The following is a 25,522-nucleotide window of genomic DNA, read 5'->3' as shown; positions in this document are numbered from 1 at the left end:
TAGCTGATGCTTGATTAGAAGCAGGCTTGAAGCGCGGCAAATAGATCAAATCCGCAGAAGCAGCTGGCTACGCGCAGAGACTTTGACTTTGCCTGTGTACGAAAGGCGTTAAGACACGTTATGTAACACTGTCGACTAACAGACAAGCGTTCTTAGGCAGGCTTAAGCAGCGCATAGAATCAAAAGAGGCACGATGCAGTAAGCTGTAGAGCGCCGCAGAGATGGACTGTTTGACAGCAGTTATGCCGCTATGCGGCCACCCAGTAGCGCCACATGCATGCACTCCTCGTGTTCTGCACTATTTCTTATTTTACTTTTTCCGCTATACAAAAATGAGAAGCAAAAATAACTTATTCGTTTTTTGTTGTAATTCTTTGTAGCATACAAGCGTGCATAATTGCGTCTGCCTCGGTCTTAATGTGTGGGTTTAACTTGCTGCAATGCGTTCACTTGCTTGAGTTCGACGTGATCAATCTCTTTTCATTTTCAAATTTTTTATTTATTTTTTTTTTAATTTTTGTGTACTCAAAAGTTTAAAACTAGCGTAGCCAATTGCTAATATGAATATGATTAATTATTTTGTGACTGTGCAGAAGGTTATAGATCATAAATTACTATCAAGTTTTATCGACATATGTTTCCAAAAATAGTATTGATAAAAAATTAGCGTCATTTATATTAAAACAGTAATAAAAAAATAAATTTAAAAATTAAAAAAAAAAAATTTTTAAAAGTGAGGTTAGGTTAGGTTAGTCTGGTAGGCCTGCAGGCCACGCATAGACCAGTTATGGTCCTTTGCGATACCAGAATGGAGTGCCTTTACGTGTTCCCTGAGTAGTAGTCATCGTTCAGGATGCCTGCGCCTGTCGTGAATTTTAATAGTTTATGAGGCTACACTGACGATATCTCCTCTAACTTATCGTACTGTGGGGTAAGTACCTAAAACGCTGTCTCGCTAACGCAGGACAAACGCACAAGAGTTTCCTTGGTGCCCCGCTCTTGACATTTTCTGCATTCCTCCCGATCTGACAGCCCCATTTTATAGGCATGTGCCGCTACAAGGCTGTGACCGATAAGAACGCCAACCATGGTCCTAAAGCCCTTTCTATCGAGCTCCAGTAGGAACCTTGTATATTTTTGATCTACCGCTTTGCACATGACCTTTGCAGTTTTACACCCCGGTAGATCCTTCCAGCGAGATATGATTCTTCTTGTCATGCACCTGTCTATGTCATCGTATAGAATGTGCATGGGTTTAGCGATGCTGATCATGTTTCCGGGTGACAGCTGTACACCACTCTTGGCAATCCCGTCTACGATTTTGTTGCACTCGATGCCTTTATGGCCTGGCACCCAGTAGAAGTGTAATCTCATATTTCTGGCGACCCTTACCACTGCTGCCCTGCTGCTCAGAACACTTTTGGCCGATATTCGACACGAGGTTACTGCCTTGATTACCGCTTGGCTGTCTACGTAGATGTTAATTTTAGAGTATTGGCCTTGTGCGCTGGAGGCTAGCTCTGCTGCCTTCCCAATAGCAAAGACCTCTGCTTGAAATATACTGCAGTGGTTCGGCAGTTTGAACGGTTGTCTTATGCCTAATTCCGGACAGTATATTCCTGCACCTACTCTCTCAATATTAATTTAAAAAAAAACTAATTATTTTTTTAAATAACCACTTAATTTGAAAAATTATAATTTACGCACCAATTGTTTTGAAATAAAGTAATTCAATGAATTCGACTGCTTAAATGTTTATAACAACTATTTTTAAATTTTTTACACAACAAGAAAAATAAAAATTTAAATAACCTTTAACTTCGATTTTTCAAAAATAAAAAAAACATTATTTTTAACCTTTCTCTTTATATGCAGTTTTCCAAAACAGCATTAAATCGTCTTAAACTAGTTAATTATATATTCACTATTAAGTTTTTTTTTTTTATTTAAGAAATGAATAATTGCCTACTTTCACACACTTTCAATTGCTACATGAAAACCCATATTCAGATTTCTCCAAATGAAAGCAGCAACAAAAAGCTATGACCACTACAACACCCACACAATTACTTATGGGTATATGAGCTTGCAGAAGCGACACGCTAACAAAATTAAATTGAAAATTTCGAAAAAAAAAACTGTGAAATTTATGCATAAGCACAAAAGTAGTAAATTTTCACACCCTTTCTTAGTATGAGTGACAGTTCAAATTAGCATAAGCTAATTGCAGCAATAAAAATAATTACAATACTGTAATTATAATGGTGTCAGAAAGTAATGGATAGTAATTTTATTTGAAAAAAAGCGTTGTATAAGTTTTTAGGAAAAAATAGATACAAGTTTTCGGATCTACACTTCCCAGTAAAAATGTATACACTTTTACATAAATATATTTATAAAAAATATATATATAAATATTTATAAGTAAAGTAGTAGAGAAATTTGTTCTCCTTGCTTACCTGCATACTTTTATATATGTATAGGAGTATGTGCGCACAAAATATATATATATATATATATATATATGCCTATATACGCACTGCACACCTTTGAAGGACTTTGTCGCTGTGGCTCAGGATGTTTCTCTATACGTTACCTTTACATTTATTGCATTTACTGCTGTTTTATGATGTGTCCTACCTTTTCAATTGCATTCACTCGTATGCATACATACATAGATTTATATGCATGAGTGCTTACCCTGTAGGAACATTGTGTTAATGTCAAAAGTGATTTCTTTAAGTCAAGTCGTAAAATTGTACAAATAATTATAATTTAAAAAATTTTTAAATCATTCAAATGTTTAAAAATATTTTCTTTTTGAATAAAAAAACACTTATACAACAACAAAAAATTTATTTACCTTTCTGAAGACTTAACAAATTTCTTGCCAGGCTGTATACTGCAAACACCATAAATAAATTTTTAGCATAACACCTTGGGCATTTTCGTATGCGTGTGCGCATTCGTACTTGAAGCTGCTGCAGCCGTTTCCTTTGTCGCAACGCACGGCAACTCTGCTCAGCAGCAGCAGCATCATTAAGGCCAACGGCATGGCATTGTTATCAGCAGCGCGGAGGCTAAAGTGTTGCTACCTTGAAGGGCGACGAAACCGCAGCTTATGTTGATATATGTGCATATACACATACACACATACATATGTATATATGCATTTACAGTGATTCCTACGTTGCCGCACTTCCTTACTTTACTGCAGTTATACCTGCTTGTTGTTGTAATTGTACGCATGATTTTTTCAATGTATAGCCATATCGTAAATATTTATTTCATACTACTATTTTGAAATTGTTGCCACACTTAAGAATTCGGTTTGTTGTTTTTGTAATTTTTATTACTATCTTGTAGTTTTCCTTTTCATTGTCGTGTAGCTCAGCTCAGTTGCTTGATCCTTGCCTGTGCGCAGAGAGCGTGTCGGTGAACTAACTGAACTGACTTACCTCCTATTGTTGTCGTTGTTATTGTGGTGCTCACGTTCTTCTTCTGCTCATATGCAGTTGTTGCAGCGAATGAAAGGCACATTTGACGCTTGTTTTTGTCTTTTTGTTGTCTCTTGGCATTGTTGTTGACAATTTCATTCTGTTTTGTTTTTGTTAGTGTCATCTGTTTGCTGCTGCGCTGTGCGCTACCTTCATCATACATTTTCTGCATCTGCAGTTCTCTCTTAAGAAATCCTCTGCTCAGTGCTCAGTGTGCCGAAGACGGCAATACGCATATCCTTAGTGGCTACTGCAGTGATCCTGCCAGTGATAGTCTTAAATAGTGAGTCAGCGTAGACAGTCATCAATTTGTTTTTAGTGAAAAAATATTTAGAAATATTAGAAAATTATTTTAATTGATAAATTGTGTTATTTAGTTATATTTTTAAGTGTTTTTGAAACAAAAATTAAAACGGCAGTACGTTGAAAAAAAAATTGTTGAAACTTAATTAAGATAAATCCGTGCAACCTTCGTGTAGCCTTCGCTCTATTCTCTGTTAAGTGAAATAACTGTTAACAGCGCTCATCGGTTTGCATTGAAATCAAAAAATAACTGTACGAAAAGTATAAAGCCAAACAACTTCCACGACTTTGAGCTTTCACTAAGCTCAAGCAAGAGTACGCGTCCTCTAATACATTTAATTTATTTGCGCTCGTTTTATGCTCGCATTATTTTTTTGTTATTGTTGTTGTGTTTATTTTTTTTTTAATTTAAACACCCCACACTACATACGTATATTTTTCTACACAACTTGTCAATTAATGCCAGTTAATTCAATAAATTAACTCAAACTGGAGCATTCGGCAATTGTGAGATTATTAAAATACATTTCGTCGAAAGCGTCTGCTGCCACAACAGCGACGTCGGCACTAATGCCGTCGTCCACAAGCGCAGCAGTTTCTACATCGTCGTCGTCGTCGTCGTCGTCATCATCATCATCAATTCGTTCATATTCGTTTTCAACCACATCTTCATCACAGTCGTCTTCGTCTTCTTCATTGTTATTGTCCGCGCTTGACGCCGCGCCCACCTCATCAACGTCACAGCTGAGCCACAGCGACTCAGCGCCAGCAGTCACAACTTCAACTTCATCATTGCCATCCGCCTTATCGTTGGCATTGGCAGCGGCAGCAGTCGGCTCTTCTGCTTTGTCATCATCACCTTCAACGAGCACAGTAGCGCCATCTACATCACCATCGCTATCACCATCAAGCGCGTCATTAGCTACTACCTCGACTGCGTCACCTTCATCGTCATCGCGCTCTAACGCCACCGCCGCCGTCTTGACACCTTCGCCGTTTCGCATCTCCACGACACATTCTCATTCAAAATTAATACCAATCGAATTCGATCGCAATATAATGGATTTAATTTATGAACCGGCGAGGTGAGTGAGTCGTCTTGTTCGATTTGTTTGTTGTTGGCTGTGTTGTTTTTGTTGGACAATAAAGGTTATTAGCTCTCTGCATACATTAATTTCGAACTAATGTGAACTTTTGTGATGGTCAAACAGTGTTTGTACGTGCGTGTGTGTTTGTGTATGTGTGAGTGTGAGTGTGGGTGCGCGTGTTTGCTGCCGTAAATGTGCAAAGAACTGCTGAATGACATTGCAAATCTTGGAAATGTTTCATCAAACATTATCATTTATGCATTTAAAAACAAATTTTGGTTGTTATGCGGAGTCTAAGTGAACTTTATCACGTTCTGGGTGCAATAGTTGAGCAACATGAATGTGCCGCTGACAATCTTTTGGGAAATTTAGTTTTTCTGAGCTAGCAAAAAATTCTAAGACCAATCTTAGTCTACTTTTTTACCTGCAAATGTTTTTTTTTTTGAGAATTTCTGTGTTGCGTGTTTTATTATTTAAACAACAGATGCAAAAAAAAATCAATTATTATATAAGAAGTCATTCTTTAAGCTTGACCATCTTTCATTCTGGAGAAATTTATATAATGAAACAACTTTTTGAAATTCGAAACAATAGAAGAGGATTTCAATACTTTTTATGTTGATTATGTGACCTTTTTGACATTTAAGCAACAATAGCGAAAGAGCTTTTGTATAGCCTGCCATTGACATATGACAACAATAAAGATATTGAAACAGTTCAGCTGCAAAACAGGAAAATAATTTCTCACTACATATCATATAAAATTGTCTCTATTCAATTACAACTTAGTGGAAAATTGATCAAAGCTACATATCTGCACCATCAGTGAGCTTACGATAAAACTATAGAGCTTTCTCTAAACAAATTTTAAAACAACTTTTAATGTGTTGTGGAACACTTTAAACAGCAATTACTACCGCTCGACGGCATTAACTTTAGTATATAATATCTCTTTCTCTCATATTATTTACTCCAAATTTAACCTTAACTTACCATTTTGCCATTTTATTTATCATTGCAGATTGCCGGTGAACGAATGTCAGGCAATTCAAACCGCTAGAGTGACATCTAACCTGAGCGCATCGAGTAGTACAATGGCGGTCAGTCGAGTACCATCGCCACCCTTGCAGGAAGTAAATACACCCGTAGCTGAAAATTGGTGTTACACACAGGTGAGAAAAAACACAAAAAAAATATTAAATTAAAAATATTAATGAAATGTGTGATTTTTTAACCCTTAAATGAAATAGAAAAACGTGTCAACACACCTCTAGAATTGCACAATGAATAATTTTTCCACACCCCAACCACCCTCCACCGCTTGAGCGCTTGTTACTAGTGTACACAGTGCATTTCTATAGAACTAAAGTCATACAAACATACACTTGCAATACAAAAATATGTACTCAATGTGCTGGGCAACTGTGTCGTCTCTACGTATAAGCAACAATGTCAAATGGAAATGTAGAAAATGTGAAATTGAGAAACTGCAGGAATTTACAAAATAGTTTGCTCGCAATGAAATGCAAGCGCTCTACTGCCACAATACGTTTTTGCATTTTTTTTTTTGTTTTTTTGTTGTTCTCCTACTATTCTACACATTTCACTGGGCCTTAGTGCACTTTGCTCGCATTTGTTGCTTGTGTGCTTGTGCACACCTGAAACCCTGACCTTCTTCGCTTGCACCTTGGCTTTATAGCATATTTCACTTCCTCGTTCGCTGCTTGAATGATTGAATTTCAAGTGACGATGAAATATTCACTTCCTATCAACCTTAACGCTGCTAACTCGCAAACGCGGTAGCAAAAACAAAAACAAGAAGAGAAGCGAAATCGAAAAAGAAGAACACAAAAAAATAGTTGCTAGTTCGTCACCACTCAGCTCAACGCCTCAACACGTCAACCTAAAGCGCTTCACACGCACTAACTGCAATTTGATTTTTTTTTGTTATCCATTCATACATATGTATGTATATGTATATGAATATGCAATCGCGTTGATGATGTGCAATTTGCTCTGCTATAAACGCCTATATATATTTTTTCAAATTTACAAACTGTCGTATCTGCTGTCAACAACAATAACTCGTATTCAATCAATCACTCAGTCTGGTGAATTATAAAAGCGCGTGGAAAAACGTTCTTAAATTTTCTTTCTATTAAATTTCCTTTCGAAAATGTCTTTATTGTTCGTTTGTTTGCTTGTTTGCTTGTATGTGTGTTTGTATTTAGCTTCTAGTTTCATTCCATTGTTTGACCTTTTTTTGTTTTATAGAATCAAATTTCATTGCTTGCTGCATCATAAAAGTAAAAACAAAAAAGGCAAAAACAAAAATCAAAAATGTTATTTGACCCCACCATAAATTCACAATTGTTTGTTATTGTTGCTGTTGTTTTTTTTCGAATATATTTTCTCACGAAATTAGATTTGATTTTGCTATAATTAAGCACTTGGCTCAGATTTCATTCAAGTCTGAACAAATATTTTATATACATTTGTATGTATGTGCATACATATTTATATGTTCTTATACATATATTTTATATAAATCTTTCTCTCCGTACTACTCTTTGCACTTTTGTTAAATTAGATCATTCCATAATCACAATAAAATTTAATCACCTCACCCTCTTGGCATAAAAATAATAAAAATATTGCAGTGTAAATTTTCTAACATGCGAGAAATTTCTTTATACTACCTACAAATGTAATATAAAAACCATAAATATAAAATATAATGATTTTTATTTATTATTTATACATATTATATAACAAATATATGTTAAATTAAACTTGACTTTTATTTAAACCAAAAATTTTCTAATATTTCATTTCAGGTTAAAGTGGTGAAATTCAGTTATATGTGGACCATAAATAATTTTAGTTTTTGTCGCGAGGAAATGGGTGAGGTACTGAAATCGTCCACATTTTCTGCTGGTGCTAGTGATAAACTGAAATGGTGAGTACACAAATAATTTAAAAAATAATAATAAAAAATGAAATAAAATAAAAATTAATAAATAATAATTATTAATATTATTTAATTTTTAATTTTTTAATTTTTATTTAAATGAATAATTATATTAATAAACAATTTTCCTTTTCCATTTGCCATCATCACCAGGTGTTTACGTGTCAATCCAAAAGGTCTCGATGAGGAAAGCAAAGACTACCTGTCGTTATATTTATTATTAGTTTCGTGTAACAAATCAGAAGTTAGAGCCAAATTCAAATTTTCCATATTGAATGCGAAAAGGGAAGAAACCAAAGCCATGGAATCGCAGAGGTAAAACAAAGCACATTTTTTCACAATTTTACGCAATTTAAAATTAATACGCATCATTTCTCATTTCTCCAACGCCACTTTAGAGCTTACCGTTTTGTACAAGGCAAAGATTGGGGCTTTAAAAAGTTCATTCGACGAGATTTTCTATTGGATGAGGCCAATGGGCTGCTGCCCGAGGACAAATTAACGATATTTTGTGAAGTTAGCGTTGTAGCTGATAGTGTGAATATCTCTGGTCAATCAAATATTGTACAATTCAAAGTGCCCGAATGTCGATTATCCGAGGATTTGGGTGCATTATTTGATAATGAGAAATTCAGTGATGTTACGTTGGCGGTGGCCGGACGGGAATTTCAAGCGCATAAAGCTATTTTGGCAGGTAAGCGCAGAAACTAAATTATTATTATTTTTTAATTTAAATTTTTTTTTATATTTTTTTTAATATTATTTTATTATAATAAATATTTTTGTATGCATCGTCTAATATTGTTTTTGTTTTTGTCCACAGCACGTAGTGAAGTCTTCAATGCTATGTTCGAGCACGAAATGGAAGAGCGCAAATTGAATCGCGTCGATATACACGACGTCGATCACGAAGTTCTGCGAGAAATGCTGCGTTTCATCTACACAGGCAAAGCGCCAAATTTAGAAAAAATGGCTGATGATCTCTTAGCCGCTGCTGATAAGGTGAGCATTTTACTTAAATATGCTTTTGAAATTTGCATATTATGGCAAAAAGGCATGTCAAAAGTGCAAAAACTAAAATATAACTGACATTTGTTAGAAATGCAAGCATATGATATTCATGTTGTTCGCAAAATATGCGAAATTTTTCAGACATTAGAATTTGAAATATTATTTTTGAGCATTTTTTATTTAAAAATCTATGATAATGGTATATTATTGGATACTGACAACAAAAAAATAGGCGAAAATAAAAAAATCTATTCTTTTTCGATAAATATGCTTCTAAGGGTCTTCTTTTTACCCACTTCCATGCTTACGCGTGCAAAAATCAAGTCTCCCCTCGACCTTTGCATTTCCTAGTAACGCCACCACATAAACGAAAATCTGTCTGTATTTATTTTTTCAACTAATCACGTCATTTTACTAAAATTTATGTTTATTTGCATTTGATTTGTTTACAGTATGCCCTCGAAAAGCTGAAAGTGATGTGTGAAGAGGCGCTTTGCCTTAATCTCTCCGTGGAAACCGCAGCGGAAACTTTAATATTAGCCGATCTCCATAGTGCGGACCAATTGAAAGCACAAACCATAGATTTCATAAATACGTGAGTATCTGCAAACACACACACAAGTACATACATGGATATGTACAAGCATGGCACTTCACAGTAGAATTTATTTGTTTATAAATACGTCTTCTGTGTGAAATGTTTATAAATAAATAAGTCAATGCGTGAATGCGTTTGATTTAAACAAAAACAATATTTATTAACATATTCCCTCTCGCTTCTTTCTAACATTATAGTCACGCCACCGATGTGATGGAAACGACCGGCTGGCAGAGTATGATCGCGACACATTCACACTTGATTGCGGAGGCATTTCGTGCGCTTGCCACACAACAAATCCCACCAATTGGACCACCAAGGAAGCGTGTAAAAATGAGCTGAAATCGCAATGGTGCATACAATAACAAATATAATTATAATAGCAACAACAACAACAACAAAAGCAAAACTTATAACCATAAAAAATACAAATACAACAACAACAAACCTACTTTTAATTATAAAAATAAATACAACAATAACAACAAAACCAACAGTAAAAACATGTGTAGCAGCACCAGCAGGAACAACAGCAAGCAGCAGAACAACCAGAATGCGTACCAACAGCGGCAATGTCACCAGCACAGGATGCACAGCAACAACCACAACAACAGCGAAGAAAGTCAACTCAATTTTCAAAATCAACGCAGCCAACGCAATTTGAACAGCAAAAAGCAAGCGATAATGTCCAGGCAGGACACTATAAAAGCGTACAACAAAAACAACAACAATTACGTAATGTACGGCTTTTCAAGGACACATCGCAAAAGGTGCTTCAGTATTTTGGTAGAATCCAAGCAAGACAGCAACAACAACAACAACAACAATCCGATAAGAACTAAACACTGGAATTACAACAACTTTAAAGGCAAATGCAACAACGGCAACAACATGATATTTGGTGTGTTAATAAAATGCGGCATAAACAACAATAGCGACAACTACAACAACTGCAGCAACAACAGCATTGATAGTGACAACAAGCACAATTTTGTATACCGCCGGCTCGGATCTTGGCTCAGCATTGCCACTGTGGCAACATTTACTAGTGGCAATGCAAGGAAGCAACAGTTTTTGGAGTTGTCGGTTCGCCGTAAACATAACAGCCACATTGCTCGCCCAAACTTGATGCCACAAATATACGCAGTATCGAAGCAGTTTTACGCAGTCGCCGCAATTGAGGCAAGCAAACGCATGCAGCAATGGTTATATGCCGTTATAGGGATGCTAACAGCAATAGTAGAAACAAGCATTCTCACTTTAGCTGCCACTGCGATTGCTGTACAGTTCACACACGCTAATTTCATATACAGTCACGGACATATAAATGAGTGTAGAGACACACTCGTGCGCTTAGTAAATTAGCAACAATAATTTTATTTTTATTCTTATTTTTTATGAAATAACACAATTAAATATTTCAATTGAAATTATTAACGAAGAAAAGCATAGCGCAAAGGAATGTATGTATTTTGTAAACATGGAAAGCATTAAATTGTGTCTTGAACAAACTGTTAGTGGTAGCGGCGTGCCGCCAAAGTTGTTGTACAACTACTTATTTGCATTTTGTGTGTAGTTTATATTAACTTTTTATTGTTGTTGTTTTTTTTCATATGCCATGCGCGATGTTATTGAACCGTTTTTTGTCAAAGATCAACGGTTTTCAAACGTTTCAATAATTAAAATCAACTGCAAAAAATCATTTTTTAAAATCAGACAGCTAAAATTCAAAATAAACACAAATTAAATTTTCAAAAAAAAAACAATTTTTTTTATACACTTCAATTAAACAAACATTTTTAATGCAGTTTAAACCAACAACAACTGCAATAATAAGCAACTCAAAGCAATTTGGAATTTCTGTGAAATTTATCCAAAGCTTGCGCTTACTTTTAATTTAAGCATGTGTACAACAACAACTACAAAAAAAACAAAAACTCATATAACGGTAAAAAATCTGATTCGTTTAACTTTTCTCTTTCAAATATTTTAACCTTGACTTCATGTTAGTACTTTAGAAACTTGAACAAACTTACCAACAAAACACAAACAAAAATTATAAGTCTAAAAAAGAAAAAAATAAAACGAACGAATTGATGAGCATGTGTATAAAACATAAATTATGTAAAATTGATGTAAACTTCTTGAGGTTTTTTTTTGCTCTATTCTTATTTTAATTTTAATTTTAATTTTAGTTATGCTTTATGGAAATAGTAGTGTTTACGGCAAACCAAAATCACGAAAAAATGCTTTTGATGTGCATGTTAGTAAAACACAGCAACATAAATTAATTTATATTATATTTAACATTAAATGCGAAAGTAAATGATAAACAATAATAAAAAACAATAAATATGTATGTACGCACGGCAAAAGCATTGAATGCGCGAACAGAAAACAAAAATTAAAAAGCGTATTTTTTTCCAAAATTCACACACACACACTCATTTCTATAGGTACTTTTTTATTATTTTTTTCGACACACTCATTTTTGCGAAATCGATTTATATGTTGTTAATTGGTGTTAGTTCGTGTTTATGTATTCTATGTGTGATTTCGAAACGGCAAAAGGGGCATGGCATGTTTAGGATGTGTCTGCTGGGTAGAGGAGTGCACAGATTAAGGGATTGAATGCGAAAGTGTAGAAATGTTTAAAACGATTGTTTAGAAATGTATGAAATGCTTAAAAATGCAGCGAATTATCGGTGATGCCATATGTTAAAATATGTTTTTGTTTTTTATCAGAAGCATATTAAATAAAGCATGCATACATAGCAAGTTATGGATTTTGTAATTAATTTTATATGAAAAGCAGCTAAAAAAATTGAAAACACAAGGGCAGGAGAGTTAAATTTTTGTGGTTAAAAAAGTTCACTTGTTGTTGTTATGATGAAAAGTATGGCATAAAATAAATAATCAAAAAAAGTTGTAAAACTGGTTTCTGAATAAGACATTTGTTCTCATATATTAAATTAAATATTATTTTTTTTTTCATTTAATTTCAATGTTTTAGTTATTCATTTCTTTTTTAATGTTATTTTTTCAATTTGAATTTAATTTGGAAACAACTTTTCCAAAAAACAATAACACTTTCTTGACGCACTCTGAAGTAAATTTACAAAAATAATAATAAAAAAATAAAATAAATCGAACAACAACAAACATATCCGCCAAAATGCGTTATTTTTCACAGCTTCAACGAAATAGTTATATATTTTTTGTAAATTATTTTGCGTATTGTGATGTATTTGTATGTTTGTGATTTTAAAATAAAAAACCAAAACAAAAAAAAATTAATAAAAAGCGGAAGTTGTAAGAAAATGATAAATTCGAAAGTTATGGCATGCGAAAAATATTGAAATAAAAATATATAGTAAATACAACAACAACAACAAAGTGATATAAATGTGTAGGCAATCTTTTTCAATGAACAAACAACAAGAAAAACGTTAATAAAAAAAATAATCCACAATTTAGTTATTCAAACACTTTAAATATAACCATTTCAGAAAATTTTAGTAAAAGCGTGGAAAATAAAAATGTACAGTTTGAATATTTGAAAACAAAAACGAAAAATCAGCAAAAATAAAGGATATAAAAGAAAAGAATAAATAATTGTTAGTGCGGTGTTTTTGTAGTTTGAGATATTTGTATGTAGCAAAAAAGGATAAATTTAAATAATTAGTAGAAAAAAATAATAAAAATTTGCAAAATATAAAAAAAAATAAATTTATGACTACTTAATTCACTTGCTTAGTTTTTTTTATATTCGTTCAAAAATTCATATGCACGAAATATATTACACTTAAAGGTTGCTTATGTATGCAGATTAATTGCATAATATTATAAACAAATTTCAAAATATTTTTAGAAACATTCTAAAGTGGTAAAACATATTACTTTTTCTATATCAACAGTTTTCTTTTTGAAAAAAAAAAATAACAAAGATCGTTTAATTTTTTCAATTTACTGTTAGAAATAAAATAAAATAAAAATTACTTCAAAATAAAATTTAAAATTTTTTCAATTTAATTGTTTCTTAGTGTAAATGAAAGGTAGACAGTGTGAACTTTTTGACATTTCCTAGGACAAAATTACATAAAACTTTTGTGCTTTAAAGCGTTTATTGGTTAATAATAATTATCAACAATATTTTATTTATTTCCATATTTTTTTTTTGTTTTCTTAAAATAATATTTTTTTTGTTTAAAAAAATTAAAAAAAATATATTTTTTATTTTTTATATATATATTAAAAAAATCCACAATTTAGTTATTCAAACACTTTTTTTTATAAAAAAAATATTTTTTATATTTTATTTTTTTTTTTTATTTATAATAAACAAATTTAAGAAAATAATATTTTCTTATTGATTCTATTTATATTCTTATTCTTTTTTTCATTTAATTTCAATTTGTTTTTAACATTGATTAAAATATTTTTTATTAAATTTTTTTAGTTTAAAAACTGCTGTTCAAAAATAAGGAATTAATTTTTTCATTTGCCATACACATATAAATCTTAATATACACCACCAGAACCAATCAACAATACTTATGAAACCAAAACCAAAAACAAACACATTTTGTATGCATAAAAAGTTCTTGTGATTGAAAAGGGGATTTTTAGAAATGTAAACTACAACAAATAAGAAACAGAAAAAATAATCAATTTTTTTAGCATTAAAATGTGTGCGTCGAAAGCGGGTTTTCCATGTAGAAGCGTAAAAGAAAAAACAAAAAATTTAAAGAAAATAGAAATTTGATGAAAGTTATTCAAAAGATAAAAAAATATTAAAAAAATAAAGAAAATTTGTAAAAGTTGCAAAAAAGCAAGAACAGCAAAGAAAGTAAGCGTAAACTGACATACAAGCGTAGAATTGAAAAAGATAATTAAATATAAAAAAATATATTCAAAAGTAAATAAAATTTGCTAAAACCAAACACACACACATGTTGTTGTTATGTAAACATGGTATTTTTAAATGCTACACAATTACAAAAACATAATAATAATAATAATAATAAATGAAAAAACTCAAAAATTAAAAAAATTAAAAAATGAAAAAACTCAAAAATATAAAAATTAAAAAAAAAAAATATTGCAAAGAGAAAACATTACAACTTTAAATTTACTACAAAAATGTATGCTAAACAATTACAAATTTAAATTTTAACTGTAAAAGTGTAAACTGTAAAGTGTAAATTATAAAAAAAGCATAACATACTATGCAAAAATTATATTTTTTTCTGTCTACATTTAATTAATTTTAAGTAATTTTATTTTTATTATTAAAATTAATTTTATTTTTATAAAAAAAAGCATTATTACTTTTATTTACTACAACTATTAGATACATATGTAACTAATTTTAAATATACATGCATAAGTTCTTATATAAAATAAATTTGCTGCAATTCAATATTTTTATATTTCTCTTCGCTCTTTTTTTACACACTGCAATTAAAAAAAAAGCAAGTTAAATTTCATTTTCAACACTTGAAATATGCGGTTAAATTTTCTTCTTAATTAACACAAATACAACTTTGCCTTCTTTTAATATTACATTTAAGTATTTTATTATAATTCTTTCTTACATTTTTGTCTAAACACTTTTTTACTTTTCTTTTGTGCACACTTTCTCAATAATTCAAACTTACCTTAGTTGTTAAAATATGAAGAAATGTCAAAGTTAAAGTTAAGTGAAAAAGAGACCACCATTTAAATTTTAATGAAACACAGTTGATAACACTATTAATGATAAATTTAATTATTAAATAAATAAAAAAATTAAAATTTAAAAAATTAACACAAAGCACTTGTATTTATAATATATGTATGTAATTTGTAGTTGTGCGTACCAACAGCGCCCAAAACACACATAAAATGTTCAGTTTTATTTAAAATTTAGTTTATTATAATTTTGTTTTTAATTTTAAGCATTTTTTTAATAATGTTTTTGTTTCTTTTGTTGCAATGCATACTTCTTAATTTGTTACACATCGTGTAAGCCAAGGCAACAAATACAATGAAACACACAAAAAGTAAAAATAAAATTATTTGTAAAAGAAAATTGAACAAAAAAAGGAAAAGCTGTCAAAGAAAGCAAACAGCCTTGTAAAAAATGAAAAGTGAAAAGAATTGCATCAACAACCAATCAAAGCAAGGTGAAAATGTGCAAAATTGCTTTTACGCAATTTTTAGTATTTTGTTTCGAATATGCAAAAAGCAACAAGAAAGATAATCAATTTCAAAAATATTTAAACAATTAATGTTGAGAGTATGAATGTATGTGAGTATTATGCATTCAGCGTGCTGATGCTGCGCTGCAATAATAACAACAACAACAAGCAAAGAAAGTGTGTAAACAAAAAAGTGAAAGAAACATTAAAGTAAGCATAAATTTAAAATTAATTATAGTTAAGCAATTAATTAAAATACTATTACAACAACAACAATACAATACAATTATAATATATGTAATTACAATATAAAGTAAATTGAACACAGATACAAACAAAAAACAAATCTTAACAGAATTGTTTGTTTCTTTTCATGCATATTTCTCTCGGAGCATAGGTTTGGGCTGTCATTTTGAACAAAAAGGACTCACGGTTGGGGATATTAGCTTTCTGTTTTTATTATAGCACTGAGACATTGACGTATGTAACACAAAAAAATCAATATGGAGTTCGAAGTTGATTCGAAACTGTTTCAAAGTTATTCACTACAGACGGGGAAAATAAATTGAGCAACTTTTTTGATATTTGAAATTCACTTTTCGGTTCTTATGCGATTCAAAAGTTGATCAAAAAAATTCTAAAGTTAATTAACATTTTTGTTTCGAAAAATAAGTAATAACATTGATTTTAACTAATAATAAATTAATTAAATTGAAAAAAAACTCAACAAATATAATTTATGTAATTTTAAAACGAAATTGTGTAAATCATTTTAATATGAAAAAACATTTCAGCAATGATTACGTGGCAAAATAAACCTAAATGCTGTTAAATGTAGTAAGTTATACACATTTTCACGATTTCTTCTCTTGCTCGTCTAAGAATTGCTGCAGCAGCGCCTCATCAATGGGTATGCTCAACAATTCCGAGCCATCTATGTTGCGTTTCGATTTCACCAATTTGTGATCCAGAAATTCGGTGAGTTGCGCACGCAATGCCAAATCAGAGCTGACAAGGAAAGCTTCACGACAACTCCAATATAAATCTTTGAACGACATGCCTGATGGAAAGAAAAATAGTAAAATACAAGAATTTTACTAATGGAAAATATAAAAAGAGAACGTAAACTTACCTTGAAAGTTGGGGTTGCCTTTGTTTTTCAATTGATTTTTCACTATGATCATATAAATGCCACGTGTGTTTGTTGTAAGCGACGAGAAAACGCTACGCATGGATGAGAGCGCCAATTCACCGGAGTTTTGCACCAGCAATGAGTTTTCATAAGCGGTTTCATCGCTGTACGGCAGCATAGTGGTGCAATCCCACCAAGAAAAATTGAAATTACTTAGCCGCGTGTGATCCCATACTGATAATATGAAACATACCAAAATAATAAAAATAAATAATGAAAATAAAAAGAAATAAGAATTATAATTTATTATATTATAGAATAAGAAAAAATAAATAAAGCAACTAATTTTCCTGATTAAAATATGTAATAATTTTACTGTTGGCCCTGAAAAACTATCTACATATACCTACATAGTGGTGTGTTGATGTAATCAATAGACGCAAGCAAATGTAATTGTCGTAGACTAGCTAAACGTGCCAATATCGCTTGCGCCTTTGTATTCCGCAACATGCTGCCATCCAAATTGTGCACTATCAAATATATGTGCGCTTGCGGTGTATATGAAAGTTCCTCCTCAATCAAGTCAACAGCTTCGTGTGGATTTGACGGACTAACATTTGCGCCGCCATCTAATAATTCACCAATAATGCTGTCCAAAATGTCCTTCAACGTTAGACTGGGAAAGAAACCGTTGACAACGAGTACTGATTGATCGGCGAGTATTTCACGATGGAAGGCTTGCAGTAGTTGACGTTTTGAACCCAGTCCATAGAGTAGTAAACTGTAGCCTTCATGCAAGATGCATAACCATTTTGGAAAATACGAACGATATTCTTCCATCATGGCGCTGATAGCCTCTTCGTGTTCTGGAGTTGGCTTCATTTCATTCAACAGCGTGAATAAACGATCTGCTGGCAATCGTGGATTTTTCAGACGGTCGAGCGTGTGATCTGAAGTGAATATTTTGGTGTTGGCATGTGCCTGAAAATAACCATCACTTTCCGGTACATAGTCAACGGAAGATTTTTTAGTTCGCGCCGATTGGCGTGAACGCGCGACAGAAGGAGTTTTTGGTAACACTGGTACAATTATGGGTCGTCGGCTTTTATGTGGTGTTTTTGGTTCATCATCGTCGGCGGCATCATTCTCATCACTACTGCTCGAACTGTCACTATCGCTGTCCGTGGGTACAAAATCACTACCACTCGCGGAGAAGTCCGAATCAGAGTCCATAAGTTTAGCAATTTCTATAATCAGGTTGTGTTGAAATATATTAGTTAATTATTATTATTATTTTATTGTTTTTGTTTTTATTACGATTTTTAACACGGTGCCGCACATGCGAAGGAGTTTTAGGTTCCATATTTGATTTTTTGCGCTTCGTGCCGGGTGTTTTTGCTTGCAGCTGTGACGATCGTGATTTTGGTGTTTTTGGCGTTTTAGGTGTTTTTGGTGTATTTAAAGCGGCCAATGCCATGCCATTTCGTTTTTTTGGAGTATGAAAACCGTACATATTTTTGCCTGCTATATCCTCATCATCTTGCAAAAGCTGGATGTCGCCAACATCGGGACGTGTCACTGCATTTGGTACAAAATTTTCGTCATCCTGCTCAGTAGTTTCTTCAACATCAGTCTCTTCCTTTCGAACGTTGCGTCTCTTGTTAGGCACAACGTTGGTCAGTATGTAATCTTCAGCATATTTCTTTTGTGGGCTCGGTTTACGTGTTGATCTCCTTAGGTGACGTCCTTTTGAGGATTCATTTTCCTCATCCGAGTCGTCGACAGTTACCATGACCACATCTTCAGTACTGCTTAAACTGGAACTTGAGCGTGTTCGCACCCTTCGTTTCGTTGGCGTAACACTCATTGTTAATACGTTAAATAATAAAATATCTCAAACTCACAGCCAGAGTAATTCAAGAAAATCAAATTATTTCATATGGTTTGAATTAAATAAACTAAAAATGAGCAGATGTTTAAAAATTGTTTTGCTTCGACAGCATTTTACGCGGGCAATCAAACATTTTGTTTTATGTTTGACAGCACAGCTGACGCAACTATGCTTCTTCTTATACGATATTTATTCACCATAATACAAATATGAATTTAAAATGACGAATTTACTTACAAAACTTATTTTGATATACCAGAACCGGGTTTTATTAATACCCGGTAAATACAAGGGTTAAAGTGAAAACTTTATGCTTGTGATGGCCAGTCACTATATTCAGTATTCGGAAGTACCCAGCAATGGTGCACAGACGGATCTAAGACAGCAAATGGTATAGGTGCCGGGTTTACGGGACCACGCCTCAAGCTGTCGGTGCCCAGAATCTTTCAAGTTAAATCCGGCGGCTCTCCAGGCATTGTCATCCCTCGAAATAAATTCGGGGCTGGTTCTGGACTGCATCGAAAAACTTAACAGAGTGTGCAGCAACAATAGTTTAATCTTGTTCTGGATGCCAGGACACAAAAGTATACAAGGCATCGAACTTGCAGGCCAACTAGCTAAAAAAAGCCGCTGTTGTTAGGCCGGAATGGCCGGAGCCCTTCATTGCTGTTGGTCCGCATGTTCTCAGAAATCGACTATTAGATGAATTGGCAAGTAGGAATCGCTACTGGCTGCACTTGCAAGGGCTTCGCCATTCCAAACTGTTTCTAGGGGGTACAACCGGAAGAGATTCCAACAACTTATTGCGCTCCCAAGAAATAAAATGAGACAACTAGTAGCACTTTACACCAGCCACTGCAGGCTAAAGTGTCACCTGAACAAACTCGGTATTTGGTCAGCGGATCAGTGCAGGTTTCGTGATCTGGTAGCGGAAACACTTGAGCATCTACTCCTGGACTGTCACGCGATTGCGAGGTTAAGGAGTCAGGCAATGGGGTCTATATATACCCAAAGGGAAAGTATCTGGATGGTATTCTGTGATAACAGGAGAGGGCACAATAGACCTTAGGTCGCAGAGCGATCTTTAAATCAAATCGATCTATCAATCTCAAATTACCTCATACGAAGGTTTTGTTTTTATTATGTTTCCACTATTAAAGATAATCCTGTACTCCTTTAAGACTTTATTAAAAACCATTAAGCTTACAGAACAGCAAAAACTCATGAAGTCTTATGAAGAAAGTTGTGCTTGGATAGCCAGGTTAACTTGAATTTTTAAACAACCATCGGGTCGGACCAAATCCTACCTTTATTGCTTGGCTACTTTAAAAATACGACATAATATGAAGTTCAAATCCTGTAAACGTGTTTTATAGAAATAATTTATTTACCACAAAAATTTTAATTTATTTTATTAAAAGTATAATATGAGCAATGATGAATGAGATCATCATTATTTTCAACTGAATGACAAATTTTTCTTAAAAGTAAAATATAACCCTTATCGTCAAAGTCTAAACACCATCACCGATTTTCAACAGAACTTATGCGATAAGTTCGGCGCCAACGAAATGTTGTTAAAATGCGTAAACCGATGACTTTTTGTATTTTAAGAATTGTTTAAATTCGGATTTTGAAAATTAGTGGAAAATTATGTTGCTCTCATTGCTCATGATTTTACGAAATTGTGCAAAATCTGAGTGCGTATGAGCAATATTGGCACCAAAAAATGAAGTGGTTAATGGAAACCAGGAGGATGGAGTCATATGTAGAAGTTCACGTAAGTGAGGAAAGTTTCTGACTACCATTCACTTGGGAGTGGCCAGGAACGATTCTTTTACATGTGGCTCAAGCAGCTCACAACTTCCGGTCTTAGACCAAGTATCCTCTGGGTAGCCAACAGACATCCGTCTGGAAGCGAGCTAAAGTGAGAAGGCGAATCCCGCTTATGCGGTTGTGCGTAGGGCTTGGGACCCACCACATAAAAACGAATAACCAGTGAATAAGAAACACAGGCCTCGGATGAGAAACCCCCCTTTTGATGACGACCACGGCAAACGTATAAAGGACTATGATTTAAGGGCATGCACCTGGAATGTCCGGACCCTTAATTGGGAAGGTGCCTCTGCCCAGCTGGTTGATGTCCTCGTAAGAGTAAAGGCTGACATCACCGCAATCCAAGAAATGCGATGGACGGGACAAGGACGGAAGAAGGTGGGTCCTTGTGACATCTACTACAGCGGCCATATAAAGGAGCGCAAATTCGGTGTGGGATTCGTGGTGGGAGAGAGACTCCGTCGTCGAGTCCTGGCATTCACTCCGGTGGATGAACGTCTAGCCACAATCCGCATCAAAGCGAGGTTCTTCAACATATCGCTGATTTGCGCCCACGCCCCGACGGAAGAGAAGGACGATGTGACCAAAGATACCTTCTATGAGCGCCTAGAACGTACCTATGAGCGCTGCCCCCGCCACGATGTCAAAATCGTGCTTGGCGATTTCAACGCTAGGGTGGGTAAAGAAGGTGTCTTTGGCACAACAGTCGGAAAATTCAGCCCCCATGACGAAACATCACCAAACGGTCTGAGGCTGATCGACTTCGCCGGGGCCCGAAATATGGTCATCTGTAGCACTAGATTCCAGCATAAGAAAATCCATCAAGCTACTTGGCTGTCCCCGGATCGAATCACTCGCAACCAGATCGATCATGTTGTGATAGATGGACGACATGTCTCCAGTGTTTTTGATGTGCGTACGCTTCGTGGTCCCAACATCGACTCGGACCACTATCTTGTAGCAGCTAAGATACGCACCCGCCTCTGTGTAGAAAAGCGCACACGTCAACAAACACAAGGAAGGTTCGACATCGAGAAGCTGCAATCACAACCGACAGCCGAACGATTTTCTACTCGACTTGCACTCCTGCTCTCTGAGAGCACTCATCAGCATCTCGGTATAAGGGAGCTGTGGGACGGCATATCAAACTCCTTACGTACAGCTGCAACCGAAACCATTGGCTTTCGGAAAAGCCAAAAAAACAGCTGGTATGATGAGGATTGTCGTCTCGCAGTGGAGAGAAAACAGACTGCCTACCTCGCAATGTTGCGATCGACCGCAACACGAGCGGGATGGGAAAGATACCGAGAGCTGAAGAGGGAAGCGAGACGCATTTGCAGAAAAAGAAAGAAAGAGGCAGAAATGCGTGAGTATGACGAGCTTGACAAGCTGGCCGACAGGGGTAATGCTCGAAAATTTTACGAAAAGATCCGGCGACTAACTGAAGGTTTCAAGACCGGAGCACACTCCTGTAGGACCCCCAGCGGTGATCTAGTGGTTGATGACCAGAGTATACTGTGTTTGTGGAGGGAACACTTCTCCAGCCTGCTGAATGGCAGTGAAAGTACAACACCAGGAGATGGCGAACCCGATTCCCCAATCGACGACGATGGAACAGATGTTCCATTGCCCGACCGTGAAGAAATTAGAATAGCAATTACCCGCTTGAAGAACAACAAGGCGGCGGGGGCCGATGGATTGCCGGCCGAGCTATTCAAATACGGCGGCGAAGAGCTGATAAGGTGCATGCATCAGCTTCTTTGCGAAATATGGTCGGAAGAAAGCATGCCCGACGATTGGAATCTCAGTGTACTCTGCCCAATCCACAAAAAGGGAGACCCCACAATCTGCGCCAACTATCGTGGGATAAGCCTCCTTAACATCGCTTATAAGGTTCTATCGAGCGTACTGTGTGAAAGACTAAAGCCCACCGTCAACAAACTGATTGGACCTTATCAGTGTGGCTTTAGACCTGGAAAATCAACAACTGACCAGATATTTACCATGCGCCAAATCTTGGAGAAGACCCGTGAAAAAAGGATCGACACACACCATCTATTTGTCGACTTTAAAGCTGCTTTCGACAGCACGAAAAGGAGCTGCCTTTATGCCGCGATGTCTGAATTTGGTATCCCCGCAAAACTAATACGGCTGTGTAAGTTGACGTTGAGCAACACCAAAAGCTCCGTCAGGATCGGGAAGGACCTCTCCGAGCCGTTCGACACCAAACGAGGTTTCAGACAAGGTGACTCGCTATCGTGCGACTTCTTTAACCTGATGCTGGAGGAAATTATAAGAGCTGCAGAGCTAAATAGAGAAGGTACAATCTTCTACAAGAGTGTACAGCTCCTGGCGTACGCCGATGATATTGATATCATCGGAAACAACACCCGCGCCGTTAGTTCTGCTTTTTCCCGCCTGGATAAGGAAGCGAAGCGAATGGGTCTGGTGGTGAACAAGGACAAGACGAAATATCTCCTGTCATCAAACAAACAGTCAGCGCATTCGCGTCTTGGCTCCCACGTCACTGTTGACAGTCATAACTTTGAAGTTGTAGATAATTTCGTATACCTAGGAACCAACATTAACACCGATAATAATGTCAGCCTTGAAATCCAACGCAGAATCACTCTTGCCAACAGGTGCTACTATGGACTGAGTAGGCAATTGAAAAGTAAAGTCCTCTCTCGACGAACAAAAACTAAACTCTACAAGTCCCTCATCATTCCCGTCCTACTTTATGGTGCAGAAGCGTGGACGGTGTCAACATCCGATGAGACGGCACTAGGAGTTTTCGAGAGAAAGGTTTTGCGGAAGATTTACGGTCCCTTAAACATTGGCAACGGCGAATACCGCAGAAGATGGAATGATGAGCTGTATGTGTTGTTCGACGACATAGACATAGTCCAGCGAATAAAAAGACAGCGGCTACGCTGGCTGGGTCATGTTGTTCGAATGGATGAAAGTGCCCCAGCTCTGAAAGTTTTCGATTCGGTACCCGCTGGTGGAAGCCGAGGAAGAGGGAGACCTCCACTCCGGTGGAAGGACCAGGTGGAGAAGGACCTGTCTTCACTTGGTATTACCAATTGGCGCCAAACCGCCAAAAGGAGAGATGCGTGGCGCACTGTTGTGGACTCGGCTATAACCGCGTAAGCGGTTTCTACGCCAGTTAAGAAGAAGAAGAATGGAAACCTATATTTTGAAAAAGGTGCAAGAATGAATGATGAAATATCTGACAATGAATAGTGCCACTATTTTAACAGTTGTCAGTAAGGGAAGAAACAAAACTTAATAACAATACAAAAAGGATTTGATATTTATTTAAGGGATTCAATGGCCAAGACCAATTATGACTAGACTAATTCGCGTTGAGACCCCGAACCATAGTTTGAATTGCTTCCTCGCGTACTCGATCAACAGATATGACACACGTAGTCTACATATATTTACTATAGGTCAAATCTAACTTTTCAGATTCAATAGTAAGAAATTGGAGAAGAACGGAGTTGTTGGTAGAGTTTGCTATTTTGAGAAGCTTGCTGGAAAAAGGCTTTTGAGAAGTTAGAGAAAAGGAACATATATAAGCCTTTGAAAACAAGATATTCGGAAAGTATTCGAGGAATCACGTGGTTTCCTACTTTCTACTATTTGAAAGCTAAGCAACAACCGAGATCGATAATGAGAGTCGATTAATGTGTAAGGAATTCTTTCTTTAGATTTACATACCGCAAAAGTCTAACCGACAAGAACTGGCGTTGCGCATACGAGTCAACGATAGCGTCAAGCGCTCGTGCATACATGGTGACCCATCGCTGGCCGTTTGTTTATAAGTGGCCGACGCGCTGATCAGAACGCTTCAGATTGATCGAATTTCGGCGCTGTGCTGGTTGTGGGTTAGTTAATTTAATGTGTGGTGCTAATAACTAACTTATAGTAGCAGTGCTAAATTAAATGTAGCATTAAAGCCAGCGCGAACGCAACTTATTACAAAAGCACAGATGGGAACATTTTTTTTGTGTGAAATTTCGTGTGTTTCTTAAATTGTGCATTTAAACTAAAAAAAAAATACTGTTTGTCCAACGTTTTTCTGGGTTTTTGATAGAGTAAGAAAAACCGTAAAATTAGCGATTTTTTCTTTGTTATATTTTTGTTGTTGAGTGTTACAGTTGTAGACATTGAATATCAATTAAAATGTAATTGATAGAATTAACTAATTTGAATGTGAAAGAACACGTCAAAAAGTGCAGTAAACGCAATTAATTTGTTTGAAACTTAAGGAGAAAATAATTATAGCAACAATTTTGAGCTCCAATAACGAATACAGGAATTCAGAAATCAAATCAAAATATAACACACAGTACATACTGTACATAGAAATTACCACGCCACGGAAAAGGCCATCAGCCTGAATTAATTTAAATTAAATCAATTAAGATTTGCAAATAAATGTATTTACCTTTCTTATAGATTTAAAGGGGAATTATTCCAAACCGTTCCGACACACAAAAAGAATTACCAATCCATTATTATAAGCATCCCTATTATGTATAGCGACTATTGCGGGTAGAGCCAAACATCAAATTTTGCCTCTGTAAGTTGTACAAAACTCTCTTTTATATTAACAAACTAGTTTGGTATACCGAAAATTAAATAAAATGAATGTATTGAAATACTTATTTTAATTTTAAAAGTTTAATAATTTTTTTTGATTAAATCAATAACTATATTCAACCCACTAAAATAAAATAAATATAAATTACATCCTTCCCAGATGTTTGGCCGAGCTTCTATAGTTAAAACATTTGCTGATAAGTGGGCGTCTAAAAAAAATGTTCAAAAATATGTCTTAAATCTTCATAAGTTCAATGGACCGATTTATTTATGTCACAAATAACTGTTTTTATTTTTTTTTTTATTCTTTAATTTCGTTCTTAAAAGTTATTTTATTGTATTTAATTTCGCATTTTTAATATTTTCATGTATTTTTTGCTTTACCTAGTGCAGAGTAACACG

The 25,522-nt window shown here is 34.8% G+C and overlaps 2 protein-coding genes across 7 annotated transcripts in view; one reads left to right on the top strand and one right to left on the bottom strand.

Moving 5' to 3' along the window:
- The window catches only part of LOC105210133 (protein roadkill), a 158,455-nt gene extending 148,540 nt beyond the window's left edge, over positions 1 to 9,915 (top strand). For 4 of the 5 annotated variants that reach the window (XM_029038976.2, XM_029038975.2, XM_054236025.1 and 1 more), the window contains 7 exons: positions 5,910 to 6,060; positions 7,726 to 7,847; positions 8,013 to 8,174; positions 8,258 to 8,553; positions 8,683 to 8,861; positions 9,323 to 9,465; positions 9,666 to 9,915. In XM_029038976.2, coding sequence (XP_028894809.1) covers positions 5,983 to 6,060; positions 7,726 to 7,847; positions 8,013 to 8,174; positions 8,258 to 8,553; positions 8,683 to 8,861; positions 9,323 to 9,465; positions 9,666 to 9,810 — 1,125 coding nt within the window. In that variant the 5' untranslated portion in view covers positions 5,910 to 5,982 and the 3' untranslated portion in view covers positions 9,811 to 9,915. Of the gene's footprint in view, positions 1 to 4,273; positions 4,886 to 5,909; positions 6,061 to 7,725; positions 7,848 to 8,012; positions 8,175 to 8,257; positions 8,554 to 8,682; positions 8,862 to 9,322; positions 9,466 to 9,665 lie in introns of those variants that run through there. The other variant, XM_029038974.2, reaches the window with a different exon arrangement.
- Positions 9,916 to 15,603: 5,688 nt separating this feature from the next.
- LOC105210130 (origin recognition complex subunit 2) lies at positions 15,604 to 18,823 on the bottom strand. Of its 2 annotated transcripts, XM_054236026.1 has the most exons (5): positions 18,687 to 18,821; positions 18,100 to 18,623; positions 17,193 to 18,029; positions 16,783 to 17,016; positions 15,604 to 16,710 (listed from the first exon to the last, which is right to left on the bottom strand). In XM_054236026.1, the coding sequence occupies exons 2-5, from the start codon at positions 18,572 to 18,574 to the stop codon at positions 16,505 to 16,507; spliced, it is 1,752 nt and encodes a 583-aa protein (XP_054092001.1). In that variant the 5' UTR covers positions 18,575 to 18,623; positions 18,687 to 18,821; the 3' UTR covers positions 15,604 to 16,504. The 2 variants fall into 2 exon arrangements, with proteins under 2 accessions (XP_054092001.1, XP_011179207.1); XM_011180905.3 differs by having other exon boundaries at positions 18,100 to 18,823.
- Between the last annotated feature and the right edge of the window lie 6,699 nt (positions 18,824 to 25,522).

The sequence above is a fragment of the Zeugodacus cucurbitae genome, chromosome 2 (genome assembly GCF_028554725.1).
Source record: "Zeugodacus cucurbitae isolate PBARC_wt_2022May chromosome 2, idZeuCucr1.2, whole genome shotgun sequence".
Classification (NCBI taxonomy): Eukaryota; Metazoa; Arthropoda; class Insecta; order Diptera; family Tephritidae; genus Zeugodacus; species Zeugodacus cucurbitae.
Note: the sequence above shows the minus strand (reverse complement) of the source record. Positions and strands in the feature narration are given on the sequence as shown.